At 40.5% G+C, this 21935-nt stretch overlaps 1 protein-coding gene across 2 annotated transcripts in view; it reads left to right on the forward strand.

The window, feature by feature from the left end:
- The window catches only part of ELMO1 (engulfment and cell motility 1), a 683834-nt gene that overhangs the window by 270689 nt on the left and 391210 nt on the right, over positions 1 to 21935 (forward strand). For both annotated transcript variants that reach the window (XM_030204026.1, XM_030204017.1), the window contains exons 12-14: positions 476 to 526; positions 2700 to 2822; positions 7343 to 7474. In XM_030204026.1, the coding sequence (XP_030059886.1) occupies positions 476 to 526; positions 2700 to 2822; positions 7343 to 7474 (306 nt within the window). The remainder of the gene's footprint in view (positions 1 to 475; positions 527 to 2699; positions 2823 to 7342; positions 7475 to 21935) is intronic.

Below are 21935 nucleotides of genomic sequence, written 5' to 3' on the forward strand. Positions count from 1 at the left end.
GTCTCAATTCTAGTCTCAACCACCTATGCTAAAATGGGCCTTCATGCAAAGTAACCATGTTGCAGCAAGTCATGGGGCAATATTGAAAACCACTTATTTGGTTAGCATTGGGTGCTGACTTCATACATGTTATAAATTTTTTTTCAAATACCGGCCTATGTTTGTATACATTTTGGCCATGTAAGTCAACATATGGATAGCAGGAGGAGAGGCCCAGGATGTTTCAGGGGCAGGGCCTTAAGTTATATGGATAGTAGTTACCAGTAAAAACATGATTGCACAAATAGGCCCAACTTTATATGGATAAGTTAGCTGTGTACAGTTAGGCTGGCATTTTCTAACTTACTCAGATTAGTTCACTGGAAGCCACACATAAATTATTTGATCTTTACTCATTGCGCTAATGAATATTTACTGCTATGTGTCTAAATGTTATTCTCTGTTAATCTTAAATTTCCAATTTGCCTCAACACAGGAAATGGCAAGCATTCTGACACAGAAGCAGCTTCGCTCCATCATCTTAACGGTAAGTAAGGATAAAAACTTCAGAGGCTGGCCATCACATATGTGTATTCCTTCTCCATTTTCGTTGTATAAACAGTCTTTGTGACCTAATAACGTGATTGGTCATATGGCATTTAATTCCGCTGGATGCGCGAAGAATGCAGACAAAAGATGTGAAAGCGAATTCCCAATGTGGAATACATTGCATTTTTACCACCACCTTAACCTAGAAGCAAAGCCACATCAGTGAGGATTTTGGTTAGCTCTCATAATATAAAGTGTGGATGAACTGAATTTTAGTCTGCAGACCAGATGGTGATTTAAAAATATGTTTTGGTGACTCTTACCACTTGGAGGAGTGCACAGATTACAGCATCATCTTGCAGTGGAAGTTACTTTAACTCTTGTAGTTTTACTGGCTCAATTGCTGGCCTCATGCTTGTGAAGATTGTGTGTCAGTTTTCAGCTGGTGTGGTTATGAATTTGTTAAGCACCATGCTCAACTTAATTTGTATATTGAGTGCTGCTGTCTGTATAGGGTATTTGGCAAGTTCTCACTGGGACAGTTCCCACCCACTAATTCCCCACATGGACAGTTCCCATCCACTAATTCCCCCCATGGACAGTTCCCACCTAGGACTATTCCTCTCTGACCAATTCCCTCCTGGCTATTTCCCACCCTGAAAGCTTTTTTTCTTACCAGGATATAGTTCTCTTTTTGTTAGTGTTGTAGTATTGGGTCTCTTTCTTTTTTGCTTTTTTTGCTCCATCTGAACTCCCATAAGTAGCATTGCGTTATGTGATATGGTATCGCATGGCATCGAGAGGAACGGAAATGAAGCTCTTTGAGTTGCTGCTGGGAAGATTGGGCAGTTGTGATGCTTGGAATTGCTGACAGGTAGCAAGGGTTGTGTTACAAAAGCTTGTTTTGTAGGTTTGGTTTCTGGTGGGACTTGGTGTGTGTTGGGGAGTGGAAAAAGTTAGTGCATTTTTAAATTTAGTTAAGTTGGTTTCTGGTTGGAATTTTTTAATGGATTTTTTCAAATTGTTTTGGTGTGTTTTATTTTTATTTTTTTTGACAACTGCAAATCTCACTGGGACAGTGTTGGGAAGTGCTATAAATTATTATTTTTGGTTTGGTGTGGCATATACTAAATGTTTGGGAGGGGGGCATTAACCCGTCCCCAAACAATTGGCATATGAAAGGCAATGTTTGCGAGGGCATTTCCCCTCCTCCAAACGATCTAGAAGGGGAAAGGGATGGAGATTAATTGTCCTAGTGTGTTTTGCATTTTTGGGAGGTTATGGGTGGAAATTGGTTCAGTGGGAATTGTCCTAGGTGGGAATTGTCCACATGGTAATTGGTGGGTGGGAACTGACCTAGAACCCTGTATAAATGGTGGTGCTTGAATGTATGTATTAGCTAATGACTGTTGGCACTAACCATTATCATTGTTTAATTGATAATGACTTCTACTGTCTTCTTATCCAGCTCACATTTATATGGATAGAGTCAGGCCATTTTTAGTTATTTAAATTTGTTTAAGTTTAAAAATGTACAGATTAACACATTTCGCACTTTCTGCCAGGCAGAAAACGTATAATTTGTTTTGAATATTGGCTTATGTGTGTTTAGGTCCTTTCAGAAAACTCCTCGTGTCATGTGTATTTGTGTATGTACTGTGATGAATGAGATTCTCCTTTCATTTTCTCCTAAATTCTTCCTTATTTAGAGTGATACCATCTGGTAGAGGTAGGACATAACATTTATTCCTGGCTGTCTCGCATCAGTGCCCTGCTATCTCTTTTTGAATAATTAAATCAGTAGCATGGACTGAAGTTCTTTTATATGTAAATACCTGCTCTTGTCTCTTCTTTTACCTGCACTCCTTTCTTAGGGCATCTCTTGCAGCAAAGGATCCCTTCTCCACCTTCCTTTTTTCACCCCCAAACACTAAGTCTAACCTGTAGTGAAAATTCTTCTCCAGCAGCCAAATGAGCCTGCAATAATGCTGATTCAATGCCACATTCACAACCACACTGTTTATATATAATCAGACACTTGAAAAGCACCTGTCTTGCCACCTATGTTAGATGTTCAGTATGTAGTGCACTGTTCTCAAACAAATGTGTATCCTCACTGAAAGATGGTTCAGTAAAATCATCATCTTAAGCAGATCTACTTCTTTTCACAGCATGTTATCCGAGCCCAGAGAGCCATCAATAATGAGATGGCTCACCAGCTTTATGTACTGCAAGTGCTCACCTTTAACCTCCTAGAAGACAGGATGATGACAAAAATGGATCCACAGGACCAAGTAAGTGACTGTCAAACTTCATGCCTGTGCTAAAATCAGAAGTCCAGTTTCAGGGCCAGCTTAGTCCCAAGTGCTGTACATTCAGGGTATTATCTGTAAATAGACTAGATTTTTGTATACTGTGGTAGGAAAGAGCTTCATGTCTGTAACAGGATATATTGATCACATTTTCTCAAATTAACTGCTAATGTGCATCTGAACACCTGTATCGTGCTAGAGAGAGACTCCTAGTGTGTATAAGTTATAATAACTACGGGGGATAGGCAGAGGTGATGAAACAGTAACACTACTTTGTGATCCTTTATTCTAGGTGAGGGTCCCTTATGTTCTACAAATGTGGTAGAGATGAGGTGTTTCACTTGTGTTTAGTTGCTGTGTGAAGATCCGTAGTAGTGTAACTTATTCTGTTTTCCTAGTTGGAGGAGTATTGGTGTTCTAGGCCCTAGTGTAATTTGTAGTGCTGCCTTGAATAGGTGTTTGGGGGCTGGGAGATAATGCCATTTTGTTCTGGCAGGTTTGCTGCCTGTGTTTGGAATATATTTTTGTTGAGGTTTGTTGTATTCCGAAGTGTCTCATAATGGAGAGTTTATCTGGCACTTACTAAGGAGACTCCAGAATTGATATATTATGTACTACTGTCAGTAACACTTTATAGTTCAAAGACCCTATGAGAATATAGGAGAAAGGTAAATAGTGGGGTTCTCCAGGGATCTTTGCTAAGACCCCCTGCTTTTTAATATATTTATAAATGATCTGGAAAGAGGAATAATGAGGTGATCAAATTTGCTGATGACACAAGGTTATTCAAAGTTATTAAATTACAAGAGGATTTTGAGAAATGCAAAAGGACATTAAAAGACTGGGTCAGTGGACTTCCAAATGGAAGATAACATGTAATGTGAACAAGTGCAAAGTGATGCATGTGGGGAAGAGGAACCCAAGCTATAGCTACATGATGCAAGGTTCCACATTAAGGGTCACTGCCCAGGAAAATAATCTAGGGGTCATCATCAATACGTTCAAATCCTCTGTTCAGTGTGTAGCAGCAGCCAAGAAAGCAAATAGAATTTTAGAAATTATTAGGAAAAGATCAGAGTCCAGCACATTATTATAATGCACTCCATGGTGCAACCACATCTCGAATTTTGTGTGCAAATTGTGTCACTGCATCTCAAGAAAGGTGTAAAGGCATAGAAGGGCAACCAAACTGACAAATGGGATGGGATGACTCCCCTATGAGGAAAGCCTAATGAGGTTAGCTAGCAGTGGCGTACCTAGTGCATTTCACACCTGGAGAAGAATGTTTTTTTTTAACATCTGCCTCCTCTATACAACAAAATTGCTGGTGCACGGTGATAATAAAAGGCAGACCCACTTTCAGTTGATTTTATTATTCTTGAATTCTCTACAGATAATGCTTCCTCTTAGTGTCTTCACCCTGTAGGGACTTCTCCTACTGTTCCACCCTTGGTGTGACACTGGAGGCAAGGACTCCTGCTTAGAGAAAAGATGGCTGAAGGGAGGTCAGATCTATAAATCATGAGTAATATGGAATGGGTAGACGTGAATTTCCTGTTTTACTTTTTTGAAAAGTACAAGGACCAGGGGGTACCCAATGAAATTACTAAGTAGAACATTTAAAACAAATTGGAGGAAATATTTCTCACTCCACATATAATAAAGTTCTGGAATTTCTTTGCCAAGGAAATGGTAAATGCAGGTACTGTATGGGGTTTAAAAAAAGGTTTGGAGAAGTTCTAAAAACAAATTGTAAACCATTATTAAGGTAGACTTGGGAAAATCTGCTGCTTATTTCTGAGATAAACACCATGAAATCTATTTACTTTTACTGGATCTTGCTAGGTACTTGTGACCTGAATTAACCACTGTTGGGAACAGGATACTGGACTTGATGGACCTTTGGTCTGTTCCAGTACGGTGATACTTATGTACACCTTAAATACCTGTCTTCATGGATGTTATCAGACGTGATAAGTGATAATTACTGTGTTTTGGTGAATTAAGTCCTGATATATTTCTGGATTATATTACTGGGAGAGCTTGAACTTTGAGACTGAGATATCCTGGGATTGGTAGTAGATTGGTAGTATGGAATAGTGCTACCAGTTGGGTTTCTGCCAGGTACTTGTGACCTAGATTGGCCACTGCTGGAAGCAGGATACTGGGCTAGATGGACCATTGGTCTTTCCCAGTATGGCTATTCTTATGTTCTTAGGACTTTGTTGCAGTTTCAAGCCCTCTCCCTCAATTTTTCAGTGAGGATACTATTATATATAAAGAATATTTTTGACTAATAGTGCATGCAATACTGCTATGCCACATGTTTGCTCCATTTCCCACAAATTCTCTGGAAGCCTTTACATTTTGCAAATATACCAGCTGGGTCTTTTCTGTTTTTACAATTCAGGACTTGGTCTCCATCTCAGATTCACCAACAACTATAAACTTACAAATAATGCCATTATTAGCTGCACGTAATCTATAGCACCATTTCCAGTGACTCCCCTATTGTGCAGACTCACTGTATCTCTGGCCTCTGGTATCTGACTTTAATCTCATCTTCCTAAATGGTGACCCCCATTCATTCCTGATTTACTAAGACTTTTCTCGTGTTATCTGGCTTAGATAAGCATGCCTTACAATTATCATTTTTATGTCAGTGCACATATGCTGATACCCTTATAATGCAAAATCAATACTCTGTAGAACTGGAATCCTCAAACAATGGCCTGCAGGCCAAAATTTGTCTGTTGAGCACATTCCGTTGGCCTGACAAACCTTTTTCTGCCTGCTGCTGGGTCAGCTGGAAGCAATGTTTTATCTTTTTTTTTGGCTTATATGCAGAAGGAGTAGTGGCAGGACAAGTATCACAAGGCTGATGGGGTTTCCAACCCCTGCCAGCTAAAAAGGAGGGGATGGGCCAGAACTTCGGTAGAGGCTACAGAATTGGCATAGGTTCCTAACCCCTGCCAGCAAAAGGTTAGGTGATGGACTGCAGCACAAGAAATGGATGCAGTGAAAGTGAAGGTGCCCATAAGCAGAACAGAAAGATTTGTGATGTTTTGGGAGGGGAAAACGAAAGGAAAGGGACAGAAAGTGAAGGGGTGCAAGAGAGAGGGGAGGGATGAGAAAGCTGGGTAAGAGGAAAACGGGAAGGGAAGTGAAGTAGGAGCAACGTTCCATGGGAGAGAACGCACCATACACAAACATGCCATTCCCAAAGATGTTGATGTTGGAGTAGGAGGCATGTAGTGTGGTACATTTGGCAGCTACCTAGATATTACTGCTGATTACCCACCCCCTAACATAGTAGATTATAGCAGATAGACCTGCACGGTCCATCCGTCTGCCCAACAAGGCAAACTCATAGCAATAAGGTATGATGTGATACTACATATGTATACTTTATCTTGATTTATCCTTACCATTTTCAGGGCACAGACCATAGAAGTCTGCATGGCACTGGCCTTGTTCTCACACCTTTACTCAACATGGGGGGACTGTCTACTATCTTCACATCAAACACAGAAACTACGGTTTCACATTAAATAAAGCAATAAAAAAACCTGACTGTGATAGAGAATCAACCATAGAATCATTTGGAATACATTACACCTTCTTCTAAAAATAATCATTAAATGGGAAGGAAAAGTCTCAGACCCTAGTCCAGACCCACAGTGTTCTCTCAGACCATGAATAGGGTTCCTCATAGCAGTGTTCACAGAGACCTTGAATAGGGCTCCACATTTAAGGGATTGTTTCCTAAAGCTTAGCTCAAGTTATCTGCAGCAGGGCCCATAGGAATAAAACAGGCCCCACTGCAGATTACTCGAGCTAAGCTTTAGTATACGGGGAGGGGGGGTAATTTGTCATAAAAATCTTTTATATCTCTGTCTTTTTTTATGCTTATTATACATTTTTATTTTTTGGTACTTCCACAACCTTAATAGTGAATATCAAAATTTATTAACGAGTGTGTTTGCAAAACTGTAGGAAGAGGGTCCCACCTACTATCCCCTGCTGAAATGCTGCTGCATGTAGCTCTTTGCTTGACAAATGTGAAAATGCCTCCTATAAGATCATTATTCCTTCTCAACATTCTCATATCGTCATCTCTAATTTTTATTAAAACTATAAATTGTTGGCAATGTTTACAGTTCTGTGATTGATAATTCAGAGATTTTAATGTTTATTTGGATAACTTACACATGTGGTATACCCATGTTCTTGCATTGGCTGTATTTGCTAAAGATAAATGCATCTTCCAAGCAAGAACAGTTCCTAACATCACCATGGAAGTGTATACTTGAAATTCACTGCTTAATGCATCAGTCAGTGCTTCATTTCAGTTCATCTGTACTCCACATCTTGTCACCAGAGGGCAGACAGATTTCAGAAAACAAGGAAGAGCAGTGTTAGTCACTCATTATTTTTCTGCTGTACCCTTTATAGAACAAGATTCTGATTTCCTTTACTGAAATGTGCAACTTTTCTCACAGGCCCAAAGGGACATCATATTTGAGTTGAGAAGAATAGCTTTTGATGTTGAATCTGAACCTAACAACATCGGTGGCAATATCGAGAAGCGCAAATCGATGTACACCAGGGACTATAAAAAACTTGGCTTCATTGTAAGTACTTATAGAAAAAAAAAGGTTACCCTTTAATCATATCTTGTTTTGAATCTTTTACTGTTACTTCTTTAAGGTGGAATCACTCTCCAGCTCAGTTTTGCAGTGATAATGACAGTAATGAGTTGGTTAAGCAGATATCACGGATCCTTTTACTAAGCTGTGGCAAATGTGGGCTTAGTGCGCCCTTACCTGGGTCTTTCCTTTACACTAAGGCCATTTGTACCGCAGCTGTAAAATGGCCAATTTTCTATTTTTTTGTATTAATGGCCATTTAATAATTTACCAAGTGATCACTTTACCACCACCCATTTTGTAGGCGGTATAAGTAGCATAAAATGTTTTGTACTTTTTGGGGGGATCTTGCCAGCTATTTGTGACCAGTATTGGCCACTGTTGGAAACAGGATGCTGGGCTTGATGGACCTTTGGTCTGTTCCAGTATGGCAAACTTATGTAAGGGCCCACACAGTATTCTTACACTAGTGCGCGGTAACATAAATGCGCTAACTGGTTAGCTCAGGAACGCCCACTCTCCGCCTGAGACATGCCCCCTTAAAAAGTTTGGAAAGATTTTTTTAGTACTTGACTAATGCACACAAACTTTAGAGTTACCACATGATGCCTGATCATGTCTTTTGGTACTCCATTTTTGTCTGTGTTAGGCATGTGTTAGCGCCTAATGCAGCTTAATAAAAGGATCCCTTTTTCTTCTAAACCACTTAAATTGTGAACTCTACAGTAGTTGCAGTCTCTAAAAAGGAAGGTTTCCCCTAGATCAGAGCTTCCCAAATTGGGTCACAAAACCTGTGTTTGGGGTCGTAACCTGGGTGAGGTCTCCATAAGTACATCATTATTCTGTCTCTCCCGGGTGGTCATCACACAGTTTTATTTGGTTGCGATCATGGGGTGACAGCTACAAAAAGATTGGTAAGCACTGCCCTAGTTCCTTACCTCACTGCCAGGATAGCATTCAGATGTATTCAACCCCAACAGTACTTACTATAATAATCTGTATATTGGTATTCTATTTTCTTTGCAAAACATTTTTATTTACTGACTTCAGTCCATTAATACAAGTTTTGAGATATGGATGTATGCATTTATGGAAGAAGTGAAGTTAGAGAAGGTGCCATCCACTAAGGAATTTAGCAAGACAATAGCAACAATAATTTGACTTCAGAGTAAAGATATTGCTTTTTATTGGTAAATATTACTATCAGATAAACAATACAGAAATTGGAAGAGGAGAAAGGTTAACCTTCAAAGTATTTAAATGTAGGCACAGATAGTTTATGTTGGGTGCTGGCTTCATGTGCTTTGGTAGATAATGAAGAAAGATGAGAATCTCGTTTTGTGTGCATTTTATTTGAATAATTTTCTTATTTACATTTAATGAAATAGCCAAAGGCAAATGGAAAAGGTAAAAAAATATATATATCAGGAAAATACTAGTAAGTCCACAGTCTGAGAGGCAAAAAGAAGAAAACAATTATCAACTGTTCTTACAAGAAGTTTGTCTTTTTGGTCTCAAAGTGCCAGAAATTGATCTCTTTTTTTTTTTTTTTTTTTTTTTTCTTCTTTTGGTATAAACGGTTAGGTCTTTCCTGTATTTTTTGGAGTTCTTTTCTATTTTATTTAATTTGTATAATTAGCTTGGTAAACCATCTAGATCAGTTGCAATATGGCAGTTTAGCAAATGTTTATTAAATGCATTAATTTGGAAACTGTAAAATATTATTGGACTAAAAAGAAAACAATTGTATATACATTCTATTGTACAGCAATTTTAGGAGCCTCAAAGGTACACAGTATACATACTCCTGGAAGCATGTATACATGCATGGAGGGTGATTTTGTAACAGTCCACCAAAGTGTACAAGATACATAGGCACAATAGTAACATAGTAGATGACGGTAGAGAAAGACCTGCACGGTCCATCCAGTCTGCCCAACAAGATAACTCATATTTGCTGCTTTTTGTGTATACCCTACTTTGATTTGTACCTATGTTCTTCAGGGCACAGACCGTATAAGTCTGCCCCGCACTATCCCCGCCTCCCAACCACCAGCCCCACCTCCCAACCACCGGCTCTGGCACAGGCACAGACCGTATAAGTCTGCCCAGCACTATCCTCACGTCCCCAGCCCTGCCTCCCAACCCCGGCTCTGGCACAGACCGTACAAGTCTGTCCAGCACTATCCCCGCCTCCCAACCACCAGTCCCGCTTCCCACCACCGGCTCTGGCACAGACCGTATAAGTCTGCCCAGCCCTATCCCCGCCTCCCAACCACCAGCCCCGCCTCCCGATCTTGACTAAGCTCCTGAGGATCCATTCCTTCGGCACAGGATTCCTTTATGCTTATCCCACGCATGTTTGAATTCCGTTACCGTTTTCATTTCCACCACCTCCCGCGGGAGGGCATTCCAAGCATCCATTACTCTCTCCGTGAAAAAATACTTCCTGACATTTTTCTTGAGTCTCCCCCCCTTCAATTTCATTTCATGTCCTCTCGTTCTACTACCTTCCCATCTCCGGAAAAGATTCGTTTGCGGATTAATACCTTTCAAATATTTGAACGTCTGTATCATATCACCCCTGTTTCTCCTTTCCTCCAGAGTATACATGTTTAGTTCAGCAAGTCTCTCCTCATACGTCTTGTAACGCAAATCCCATTCCATTCTCGTAGCTTTTCTTTGCACCGCTTCAATTCTTTTTACATCCTTAACAAGATACGGCCTCCAAAACTGAACACAATACTCCAGGTGGGGCCTCACCAACGACTTATACAGGGGCATCAACACCCCCTTTCTTCTGCTGGTCACACCTCTCTTTATACAGCCTAACAACCTTCTAGCTACTGCCACCGCCTTGTCACACTGTTTCGTCGCCTTCAAATCCTCAGATACTATCACCTCAAGATCCCTCTCTCCGCCCGTACCTATCAGACTCTCCCCGCCTAACACATACGTCTCCCGTGGATTTCTACTTCCTAAGTGCATCACTTTGCATTTCTTCGCATTGAATTTTAATTGCCAAACCTTAGACCATTCTTCTAGCTTCCGTATGTCCTTTTTCATGTTTTCCACTCCCTCCGGGGTGTCCACTCTGTTACAGATCTTAGTATCATCCGCAAATAGGCAAACTTTACCTTCTAACCCTTCGGCAATGTCACTCACAAATATATTGAACAGAATCGGCCCCAGCACCGATCCTTGAGGCACTCCACTACTTACCTTTCGCTCCTCTGAGCGAATTCCATTCACCACTGGCGTCTGTCTGTCAACCAGTTCCTAATCCAGTTCACCACTTCGGGTCCTATCTTCAGCCCCTCCAGTTTATTTAAGAGCCTCCTGTGGGGAACCGCGTCGAAAGCTTTGCTGAAATCTAAGTAGATTATGTCCATAGCTCGTCCCTGATTCAATTCTCCTGTCACCCAATCAAAGAACTCAATGAGGTTCGTTTGGCACGATTTCCCTTTGGTAAATCCATGCTGTCTTGGATCTTGCAATTTATTGGCTTCCAGGAAATTCACTATCCTTTCCTTCAGCATCGCTTCCATTACTTTTCCAATAACTGAAGTGAGGCTTACCGGCCTGTAGTTTGCAGCTTCTTCCCTATCACCACTTTTGTGAAGTGGGACCACATCCGCCGATCTCCAATCCCTCGGAACCTCTCCCGTCTCCAAGGATTTATTAAACAAATCTTTGAGGACCCGCCAGAACCTCTCTGAGCTCCCTCAATATCCTAGGGTGGATCCCATCCGGCTTCATGGCTTTGTCCACCTTTAGCTTTTCAAGTTGTTCATACACACTCTCTTCCGTGAACGGTGCTCTATCCACTTCAATCTCATTTGTACTTTTTGTAGTCCATCGCGGTCCTTCTCCAGGATTTTCTTCTGTGAAAACAGAACAGAAGTATCTATTTAGCAAATTTGCTTTTTCTTCATCATTATCCACATAGCGGTTCGCAGTATCTTTTAGTCTCACAATTCCCTTTTTAGTCATTTTCCTTTCACTAATATACCTGAAGAAAATTTTGCCACCCCTCCTCACATTTCTAGCCATTTGTTCTTCCGTTTGCGCTTTCGCCAGTCGTATCTCTCTCTTGGCTTCTTTCAGTTTCATCCGGTATTCCTCCTCGTGTCCCTTTTCATGAGTTTTTTTGTATTTCTGGAACGCCAACTCTTTAGCCTTTATTTTCTCAGCCACTTGCTTGGAGAACCATATCGGTTTCCTTTTTCTCTTGCTTTTATTTACTTTCCTTACATAAAGGTTCGTGGCCCTATTTATAGCTTCTTTCAGTCTGGACCACTGCCCTTCCACTTCTTGTATTTCCTCCCATCCCATCAGCTCCTTCCTCAGGTATTCCCCTATTTTACTAAAGTCAGCATGTTTGAAATCCAGGACTTTGAGTTTTGAGTGGCCACCCTCCTCTTCAGCCGTCATATCAAACCAAACCGTTTGATGGTCACTGCTGCCCAGGTGGGCACCCACTCGGACATTTGACACATTATCCCCATTTGTGAGTACCAGATCTAGCGTCGCTCCCTCCCTCGTGGGTTCTGACACCATTTGTCTGAGCAAAGCACTTTGAAAAGCATCCACGATCTCTCTGCTTCTTTCCGATTTCGCAGACGGAACCATCCAATCTACATCCGGCAGATTGAAATCTCCCAACAACAGCACCTCTCTTTTCTTCCCCATAAAAAATAGCCAGTGGAGCAAAAACGACACTCGAGTTTGTATACTTTTAATGATCAATGGCCAAAATATAATTTGTGTAATTCTTCTCGTGCTATGGAGAAGGATATATTTATGCAGATGATGCAACCATATATGTATTCCATTTGACAGTGAGGTTCAAAATATTATACCTAAAATTAGGCAAAGGCTACAGTGTTTAGAGTCATGGGCCATGACATCTAAATGAAAGTTGAACACTGACGAGACAAAATTTCTGCTTATGAGCCATCCTTGTCAGATGTGTTCAATTAGTGATTTTATACTTGATGGTGTAAGATACAAACTGGAATCACAATTTAAGATCTTGGTTGTGACATTAGATAACTTTTTAAATTTTGAATCCCATGTACAGCTGTTAACAACAAAGGTGTTTAAACTGTGTAAGTTAAGACATATTAGGGTTTGTTTTGAACCTGAGTATTTCATCTTTTAGTACAGACATTAATAATGGCATATTCGGACTATTAAACCCCACTTGAGCTACTTTTGCTACAGGTTAGGTGGCACCTTGGCATCCTCCTTTCATCACACCACATAGTCCATATATTCACACTGGACAAATTGTCCAAGAAGAAGAGTGGAATTTATTATGGCTGCAGCATTCTATTACTTACATATGTGAAGACAATTGCAGTATTTTGCAAATATATTTGTGCATGCAATAAAATATATGTATAGATCTATTTATTTATTTTATTTATTTGTTGCATTTGTATCCCACATTTTCCCACCTATTTGCAGGCTCATTGTGGCTTACATAGCACCGTGAAGGTGTTCGCGAATTCCGGTAGAGAATCAAATACAGAGTGATGTTATAGTCTAGTAGTTTCATAGTTACAGACACAATTGGGAATAGTCGAGAAGGAGAGATATATAGTGTTCATTACAAGGTTTGGTTACGTTGTGTTGCAGGGGTTTTAGGCACTTATGTTGGGTCGGTGGGGTATGCTTTTTCGAACAGGTGGGTCTTTAGTGATTTCCGGAAGTTAAGATGGTCATACGTTGTTTTCACAGCTTTTGGTAGTGCATTCCACAATTGTGTACTTATGTAGGAGAAGCTGGATGCATAAATTGATTTATATTTCAGACGTTTACAATTTGGGTAGTGGAGATTTAAGTATGTTTGTGAAGAGCAGGGTGCTTTATCTTCTGAGTCACACAGCTCTACTGAGTTCCACTTTACTCATGAGGCACCTTTCCTGTTCCGCTCGACATGAGGCACTACCATCACATTTTTGAGGGGTTGCCGTAAAAGCACATCCTCTTTTAAGCATTGATTCTTGATGCCTTCAGTCTCCTCATCCCCTAAATTCTGAGGTAGGCATGATTGAGTTTCTGTTATGCTGGCACTGGTCCCCTTCTGTAAAAGGCGTTTGACAAGGTACCTCATGAAAGGCTACAGTGGAAATTGGAGGGTCATGGGATAGGAGGAAATGTCCTATTGTGGATTAAAAACTGGTTGAAGGATAGGAAACAGAGTGGGGTTAAATGGTCAGTATTCACAATGGAGAAGGGTAGTTAGTGGGGTTCCTCAGGGGTCTGTGCTAGGACCGCTGCTTTTTAATATATTTATAAATGATTTAGAGATGGGAGTAACTAGCGAGGTAATTAAATTTGCTGAGGACACAAAGTTATTCAAAGTTGTTAAATTGCAACAGGATTGTGAAAAATTACAAGAGGACCTTACGAGACTGGGAGACTGGACGGCTAAATGGCAGATTACGTTTAATGTGAGCAAGTGCAAGGTGATGCATGTGGGAAAAAAGAACCCGAATTATAGCTACGTCATGCAAGGTTCCACGTTAGGAGTTATGGAACAAGAAAGGGATCTGGGTGTCGTCGTCGATAATACGCTGAAACCTTCTGCTCAGTGTGCTGCTGCGACTAGGAAAGTGAATAGAATGTTGGGTATTATTAGGAAAGGTATGGAAAACAGGTGTGAGGATGTTATAATGCCGTTGTATCGCTCCATGGTGCGACCGCACCTTGAGTATTGTGTTCAATTCTGGTTGCCGCATCTCAAGAAAGATATAGTAGAATTGGAAAAGGTGCAGCGAAGGGCGACTAAAATGATAGCGGGGATGGGACGACTTCCCTATGAAGAAAGATTAAGGAGGCTAGGGCTATTCAGCTTGGAGAAGAGACGGCTGAGGCGAGACATGATAGAGGTATATAAAATAATGAGTGGAGTGGAACAGGTGGATGTGAAGCGTCTGTTCACGCTTTCCAAAAATACTAGGACTAGGGGGCATGCGATGAAACTACAGTGTAGTAAATTTAAAACAAATCAGAGAAAATGTTTCTTCACCCAACGTATAATTAAACTCTGGAATTCGTTGCCGGAGAAAGTGGTGAAGGCAGTTAGCTTAGCAGAGTTTAAAAAGGGGTTGGACGGTTTCCTAAAGGACAAGTCCATAAACCACTACTAAATGGACTTAGGAAACATCCACAATTCCAGGAATAACATGTATAGAATGTTTGTACGTTTGGGAAGCTTGCCAGGTGCCCTTGGCCTGGATTGGCCACTGTCGTGGACAGTATGCTGGGCTTGATGGACCCTTGGTCTTTTCCCAGTGTGGCATTACTTATGTAAGAGAGGGACCACCCCTGGTGTTGTCACCCATGCCACTGCTATCATGTGACCCAACTACTTGTATTTGACCACTGTTGCAGCTTGAACTGGTCTGAAACATACTACTGTGTTCTCAATTAGGCTAGGACCCATTGAATGCTGCAACGAAACCCTATCTTCCTAAAATTGGAACAGGTGGAGTGGGTGAAACACTGGGGAAGCAGGGCAAAATGGCTATCGCACTCTTGCAAACGCCCCTCTCACTGCCTCCAGCAGCCACCCCTTTTCCTGCCTTCCGGATCTCCTCTTTGATTGCCAGCCCCCGTCACTCCCCTTCTGCCTTACTACCGCTCATCTCTTGATACTGTGTGTAACCCGCCTCTTCCTACCTATGTGCTCTCCCTGCCCCCCCCCCCCCAGCCCCATCTTCCCACCATACCTGGGCAGCCATCTGTTTGTGCAGCTGACCTGCCTAAGCATCGGGGTCAGCTTCCTTTGTTAAATACCTTTTAAATAACAGAAGCCTCTACTACCCCAAGGAGAGTAATTGACTTTTAAAATCTCTAAGGGGTTTACTATCATAAAAGGTAGAAAACTTTTGGAAGGAAATGAAAGCTTCTAAACATAAGAAACTACAGTGGGATAGAAAAGACTATTCTGAGGAATATGTGTATTAAAGGGTGAAAGTTCAAGATGATCAGGAACCTATGAAGCCGAAGAAGGTGGAATTTAGTCTCTCCTCAGACTTTTCTATTGGAGATGATGAAAGTGGAGAACAATCGGGGGTAGGAGCACGCAGAAGAACTGTGGGAGAGCAGGAGCCAGGGGGAGGACAGACCAGAAATACAAGGCAAAGACAGAGGGACAAATCTCTGTAGTTAATCTTTCCCCTTACCATATGGATAAGGATGACTTGGTGTTATTTAAAGGTTTTTCCTTCGTTCCTTCTTGCAGACATCATCCCTTTACAGTTACGTTTATACTTTGGAGATTGCAGTGGGGAAATTAATTCTCTCTGTTGTGTGGGATAAGAGCTCCTGGTCTCCCCCAGGACCTATAGACCCTACTTTGGACACCTTTAAAAAGGTGGCTTAGTTAGAGCAAGAAGCGTTTTATTGTCCCATCAAGAATGGACAGCTCTGGAGAGATGAAAAAACAATTGAAATATAATAATCTACAGGGCTGACAAAAGGGGAGCCATAGTGGTATGGGCTATTGAGGATTATTTACAGGAGGTCTGTGGGCAGTTTGCTGATTATACAGTATATCAAAAATTAGAAGATCCTACTGAGCAGTTACTTCAACAGATAAATGCCATGATGAATGAGGGTCTGACAAAGGGATTTTTCTCCAAAAATGAGTTTAGATTTCTCAATTAATTACAAGCCCACATCCCCATCTTCCATTTGGCGCCCAAAATTCACAAGAGGTTGATAATCCACTAGGATGACCAATAGTACCAGCCTGGCATTCATTGCTGGAAAGAGCATATAAATATGTGGACAACATTTTAGTTCCTTTGGTGGAGATGAAACCATCATATCTGAGGGACACTACCCATTTTCTCAATAAATTATCCCAACTGGAGATTGACACAGCATCTGTTATATTTGCAACTTTAGATGTTCAGTTACTGTACACAGTGATACCCCAGCAGGAGGCATTGGAGATTTTGGAGCATACTTTGAACATTCATCCTCTGCCATGGGCAGTGCTAACAGAGTTTTTAATTCAACTGGCAACTATAGCAATTCACAATATCATCTTTAAGGATGATATATATTTGCAATGCATGGGTATAGAGATGGGACCTTCGTTTGCTCCCTCTGTCATTAATTTATTCATGACTGGTTTTGGAGCAGCGTAAAGTATACACCTCATCCAAATTCTCTTCTGTAATATGCTGGTGGAGGTTCATAGGTGATATTGTTATCTGGCAAGAAACACAACAAGCTTTAGAGGACTTTGTACAGGAATTGAATTTGATGCATTCTTCTATTAAATGTGAGCATACTAGTCACAGGTCTACCATCACTTTTCTGGATGTGAAAACTGATTGGGAGCAAAGGTCGTTTAAAACTTCTGTTTATACTAAACTCATGGATCGCAATTCTTTGTTGATGTTTGATAGTATGCATCTAGTTCATGTAAGACATAACTTGCCAGCGTCCCAACTTCTACAGTATTGGTGAATTTCTTGCTCTGTTTCTACTTACAAAGAGAAGACACGGGTTACAACAGAAATTTATAGAAAGAGGTTATCCCAGAAAAGTTGTGAAGAATGCTTATAAGTGGTCTCTGTTTAATAACCGAGATTTATTACTTCTATGGACAAAATTGACACATGAACATGAAGGACATAAAAAAATGCAGTGAATGTTCAATTTGTTATGGATGAAGGTCAGGAGTTTTGGTGGCCAGCTGGCAAATATAAAGTTTAAGTGCGTCCTACCATATGTCAGTCAAAGGGCATCATACATGGTTCGATACCCTTGCAGCTTGTTATATATTGGACAGACTAAACATGCTTTGAAAATTAGACTGGTGGAACATAAACATTGTATTACCGCTCGAAAGATGACAGCTCCTATGGTGTGAAGCATTGCGTGGAAAATAATCATCAATTTTCAGATCAAGTCTTGATGAGCAAAACACAGGGGAGATATTTCTAAACTACTGCAACAAAGGGAACAACGCTGGATTTATATATTACAGTCAGTTAGTCCAGCACGATTAAATGGACCCATAGAGTGGGATGTGTTCTACTGATCTAAATTTGGGCTATGTACCTTTAAACCAAGGTCTAAATCTGATTAGAGATTTTATGTCGGTGTTCTTAAGTTGGCTCATCACCATCTTGAAACAGTTGCTCTGATAGTGTGAAGCAGGTACACGAAACAAGGGGGCCCTTTGTCAGGGTTTTGTTGGATTTGAGCATGGAAGCATAACACGAGATTTGGAAACATTGCACTGTGGGGGTTTTTTGGAGCGACAAGCAGTTCAAGCTAAGTGGTGCCACAGTTTTCCCTTCTGCGTCGGCTCTGTTCATTGGAACTAAGTAACAATAACTTCTTTTGGATTGAGTGCAGCATACGCTTCATTTACTAATATTTATTTTTGGCACCGTTGATTTTTTTTTCTCCCCGTCTGGGGGACTTGTTTTCCACTGCTGTTAAGAACATAAGAATAGCTATACTGGGTCAGATCAATGGTCCATCTAGCCCAGTATCCTCCTTCCAGCAGTGGCCAATCCAGGTCACAAGTACCTGGCAGAAACCCAATTAGTAGCAACATTCCATGCTGCCAATCCCATGGCAAGCAGTGGCTTCAGTCTGGTGTAAACCTGTGATAGTAAACCCCTTAGAGGTTTTAAATGTCAATGATTTTCCTCGGGATAGTTAAGGCTTCTGTTATCTAAAAGGTACTTAACAAGGAGTGTATCCCGCTACAGCCCTTGCAGCAAAAGTAGATCAAGTGTTGTCTATATTTAGCTTTTGCGATCTATAGTGATGTCTGTAACATTTGGACTATTGCAACATTTTATATGTTGGAGGTCATGTATCTGACTGATGTCAATTACAGAACACAGTAACCTGGCTGATATTTATTTATTTACTTATTGATTGGGATTTATTAACCACCTTTAGAACATAAGAATAACCATACTGGGTCAGACTAATGATCCATCTAGCCCAGTATCCTGTTTCAGTATACAGCAGGTACAGTTTAACATAAAAACTTACAGTTTTGTTAACAGCATAACAATAGTAAAATTACCAAGTATAAACATAAATACAATAAATGAGATATACTTGAAAACAGCAAATTGAAACCTAATAGGACTACCATGAAACAGTATACAAAATATATTCATTTAACAGCACTGAAATTCAAATACCAGACATATAATACAATGTTAGAATAATACTAATGATACACCTAATAAGCATGCATTAGAACATTTAAATAACATAGATATGATGGTAGTGATTTTCTACAGTACAGCTTACCATGTAGCCAAGGGGCCAAGTGAACATTTATAGATTGGGACAAGATGCGTGGTACAGAGAAAAGTTGTGAAGAATGCTTATAAGTAGGCTCTGTTTAATAACTTCAGATTTATTACTTCAGTCTACATGTCCAACTGCTCAGGTTTCTATGATAGCATATGTTTTAAAATATACTGCAATGGCTCCGAAGATTGCTAAGAGCATCAAACACCATTGGCCAGTACTTTCTATACATGAGAGATTCCAGTGATCTAAACTGGATCCTGCAGTGCCTGCTAGATTCTATCTGTTAATGCTGTGGTACAAAGTTTTTAAAACTAAGTGGAAAAGACTATGGAGATTAGTTGATAAAATTTGCTTTTTATATTTTTATTTTGCCTAACACTAACCTACAATTCCTCCTTAAACCCCAATCTTTAAGTTCCCAAAGCACAAAGCAAAATAGCGTTCACTTACCAGAGAAATGTCCTCTTCTCTCGGAACTTCTCAGAAGTTATAGTTCCCTATAATTTTGAGAGAGGACTTCCTCCTGCCCTGTCTAGCCTTCATTACATCCCATTATAGAAACAGAGAAACATGATGGGGGTTAAATGGCCTATCCAATCTGTCCATCCTCAGCATCCACTATCTCCTTTCCTTAAGAGCTCCACATGCCTGTCCCATGCTTTCTTAAATTCAGACAGTCTTTGTCTCTTCCACCTCCACTCGGAGGCTATTCCACACGTCCACCTTTTCTGTGAAAAAGTATTTCCTTACATTACTCCTGAGCCTGTAACCTCTTAATTTCATCCTATGCCCTCTTATTCTAGAGTTTTCCTTCATTTGAAAAAGGCTCACCTCCTGTACATTAATGCCACAGAGATATTTAAATGTCTGTATCATATTTCTCCTCTCCCACCTTTCTTCCAGTGTATACGTATTGAGGTCTATAAGTCCGTTCCGATACGCTCTGACAGAGAGCACTGACCAATTTTGTAGCCGCTATATGGACCGACTCATCCTGTTTGTCTTTCTGTAGGTGCCGTCTCCAGAATTGCACATAGTATTCTAAATGGGGTCTCACCAGAGACTTGTACAAAGGTTAAGTAGAAGGAGACGGAGGGTAGTGATAAATGGAGTTTGCTGTATGGAAAAGGATGTCATCAGTGGTGTACCACAGGGATTGCTCCTTGGGATGGCTGTTTTAACATCTTTGTAAGTGATATTGCGGAAGGACTGTCTGGTAAGGTGTGTCTCTTTGCGGATGATGCCAAACTCTGTAATAGGGTAGGCACCCTGGAGGGTCTGAATAGCATGAGGAAGGATCTAGCGAAGCTTGAAGAATGGTCCAGAAATTGGCAACTAAGATTTAATGCTAAAAAATGCAGGGTCATGCACTAGGGTTGCAAAAATAGAAGGGAATGATATAGAAGGTGAAGTACTTCTGTGTACAAAAGAAAAGCGAGACTTGGGAGTGATTGTATCTGATATCATAAGGTAGCCAAACAGGTAGAAAAGGTGACGGTCAAAGCCAGAAGGATGCCCAGGTACACAGGGAGAGAAATGGCCAGCAGGAAAAAAGAGGTGATGGTGCCCTGGGGGTTAATGTAGGAGCAGGGATTCCTGATTATTTCTCTTTGTGAACATGCAGGGCAAACTGCTTTAGGCTCCTGCTTTAGGCAGTAGGCAACACAACTAAGTACAATACTCTGATTTTGCCAGTGGCAGTGGATTAAATAAAAAGTTCAAGATGAAAATGTCACCTGCCCAGTTGCATAGGATTTCCATTTTGACTTCGGTTTCAAGAAGTGAAGATTTGTTTCCCGTCTTTGTTTTTTGGAATATAGTCAATTTAGCAGAGTGTATAAAGCCATGGAACATATCTTCTTGGCTCTAGTATGTTCATTGAATTGCTTTGGCTGCCCTTCAATGCCAGGACCAACCTCCTCTAAAATGTAGAGGAGTCTGTGATTGTTGCTTGCAATTTTTCATGATGATGGATTAAACTATGCTTTATAAGGAAAAGGCAGCAGTATAATAGCTCTTTGTCTGAAGCTCCTTAAGGGACTTCAAATGCATGACAGAGTTGGAAGAACACAGCATCCAATTCACTAAGTTTTTATGTTGTTCTGAAACACATTATGTTGTGTGTTAAAATTGTTTTGTAATCTGCCCAGTGGGATAAGCCAAAGGAAGTTAATTATAAGGAGCATGTTTGTACAATGTGCAGTTCAGTTTTCACCAGGTATTTCCTGGAACTTGATTTAAGGATCTGCAGATATATATTGCTACTGTCCTTAATTCGAAGGGGCAAAAAAAAACCATTGTATTCTATTTTTCAAACTTTGATTGGCAAAAGTGTGAAAAATTATGCAAAAGAATGTCTCTAAGGCATAAAATCAAAATTCCTCAGAGCAGAATCCAATACAATTTATTTTTTTGCAGCAAGATAAAAAATAAGGCAGGCTTCATATATTCCAACATTTAACCATTTAGGTAACCTAAGAATGTAGTACAAAAATTCTCTCATGAATAAAAGTACATGTGGTGCAATTAGGCACATACTTGTGCACAACTTTAGAGTAGGCATATTCAGAGAGGAGTTATGCAGACCGTGGATGGAATTGCATTTTACCTACACATATTATAAATATACACATATACACAAACTACATTTACACCTGTTCCTGAGCAGGCATAAATGTGTGTAATCTTAGGGTAGCCACAATTTCTGCAGGATTTATGCTAGTACATCATTTTATAAAGACAAGTAGCTGGTTATGTGCCTTTATAAAATAGGTTAAAATAGATACATTGTTTACCTCCAAAGCTAGGCTCCCTGTTATAAATTACTTTCCATAAGCCTGCCTATGTCTTTATTTTCCATTTTTGGGGATGAAGAAGAAATAGCATTAAGGGCCTGACTTGCTAAGACTTTTTGCTCTTTGTAACCCAGTAAACTGTTGAAAATATAAGAGGATGAAAATGTCTGTCTGTCTGCAAAATAACGCTCGGGGAAAACAATGGAACTGGGCCAGATTTCTTGTGCTTTTATGGGAGAGGGCATTCCAGCACTTACTCATAGAAACATTGAAACTGAGCTGTTAGGGCGTTGCTACGTTCAAACTGCCCATCCCTTCTCCTTTCCTTGCCC

Source organism: Microcaecilia unicolor, chromosome 1 (assembly GCF_901765095.1).
Source record: "Microcaecilia unicolor chromosome 1, aMicUni1.1, whole genome shotgun sequence".
In the NCBI taxonomy this organism is placed as follows: Eukaryota; Metazoa; Chordata; class Amphibia; order Gymnophiona; family Siphonopidae; genus Microcaecilia; species Microcaecilia unicolor.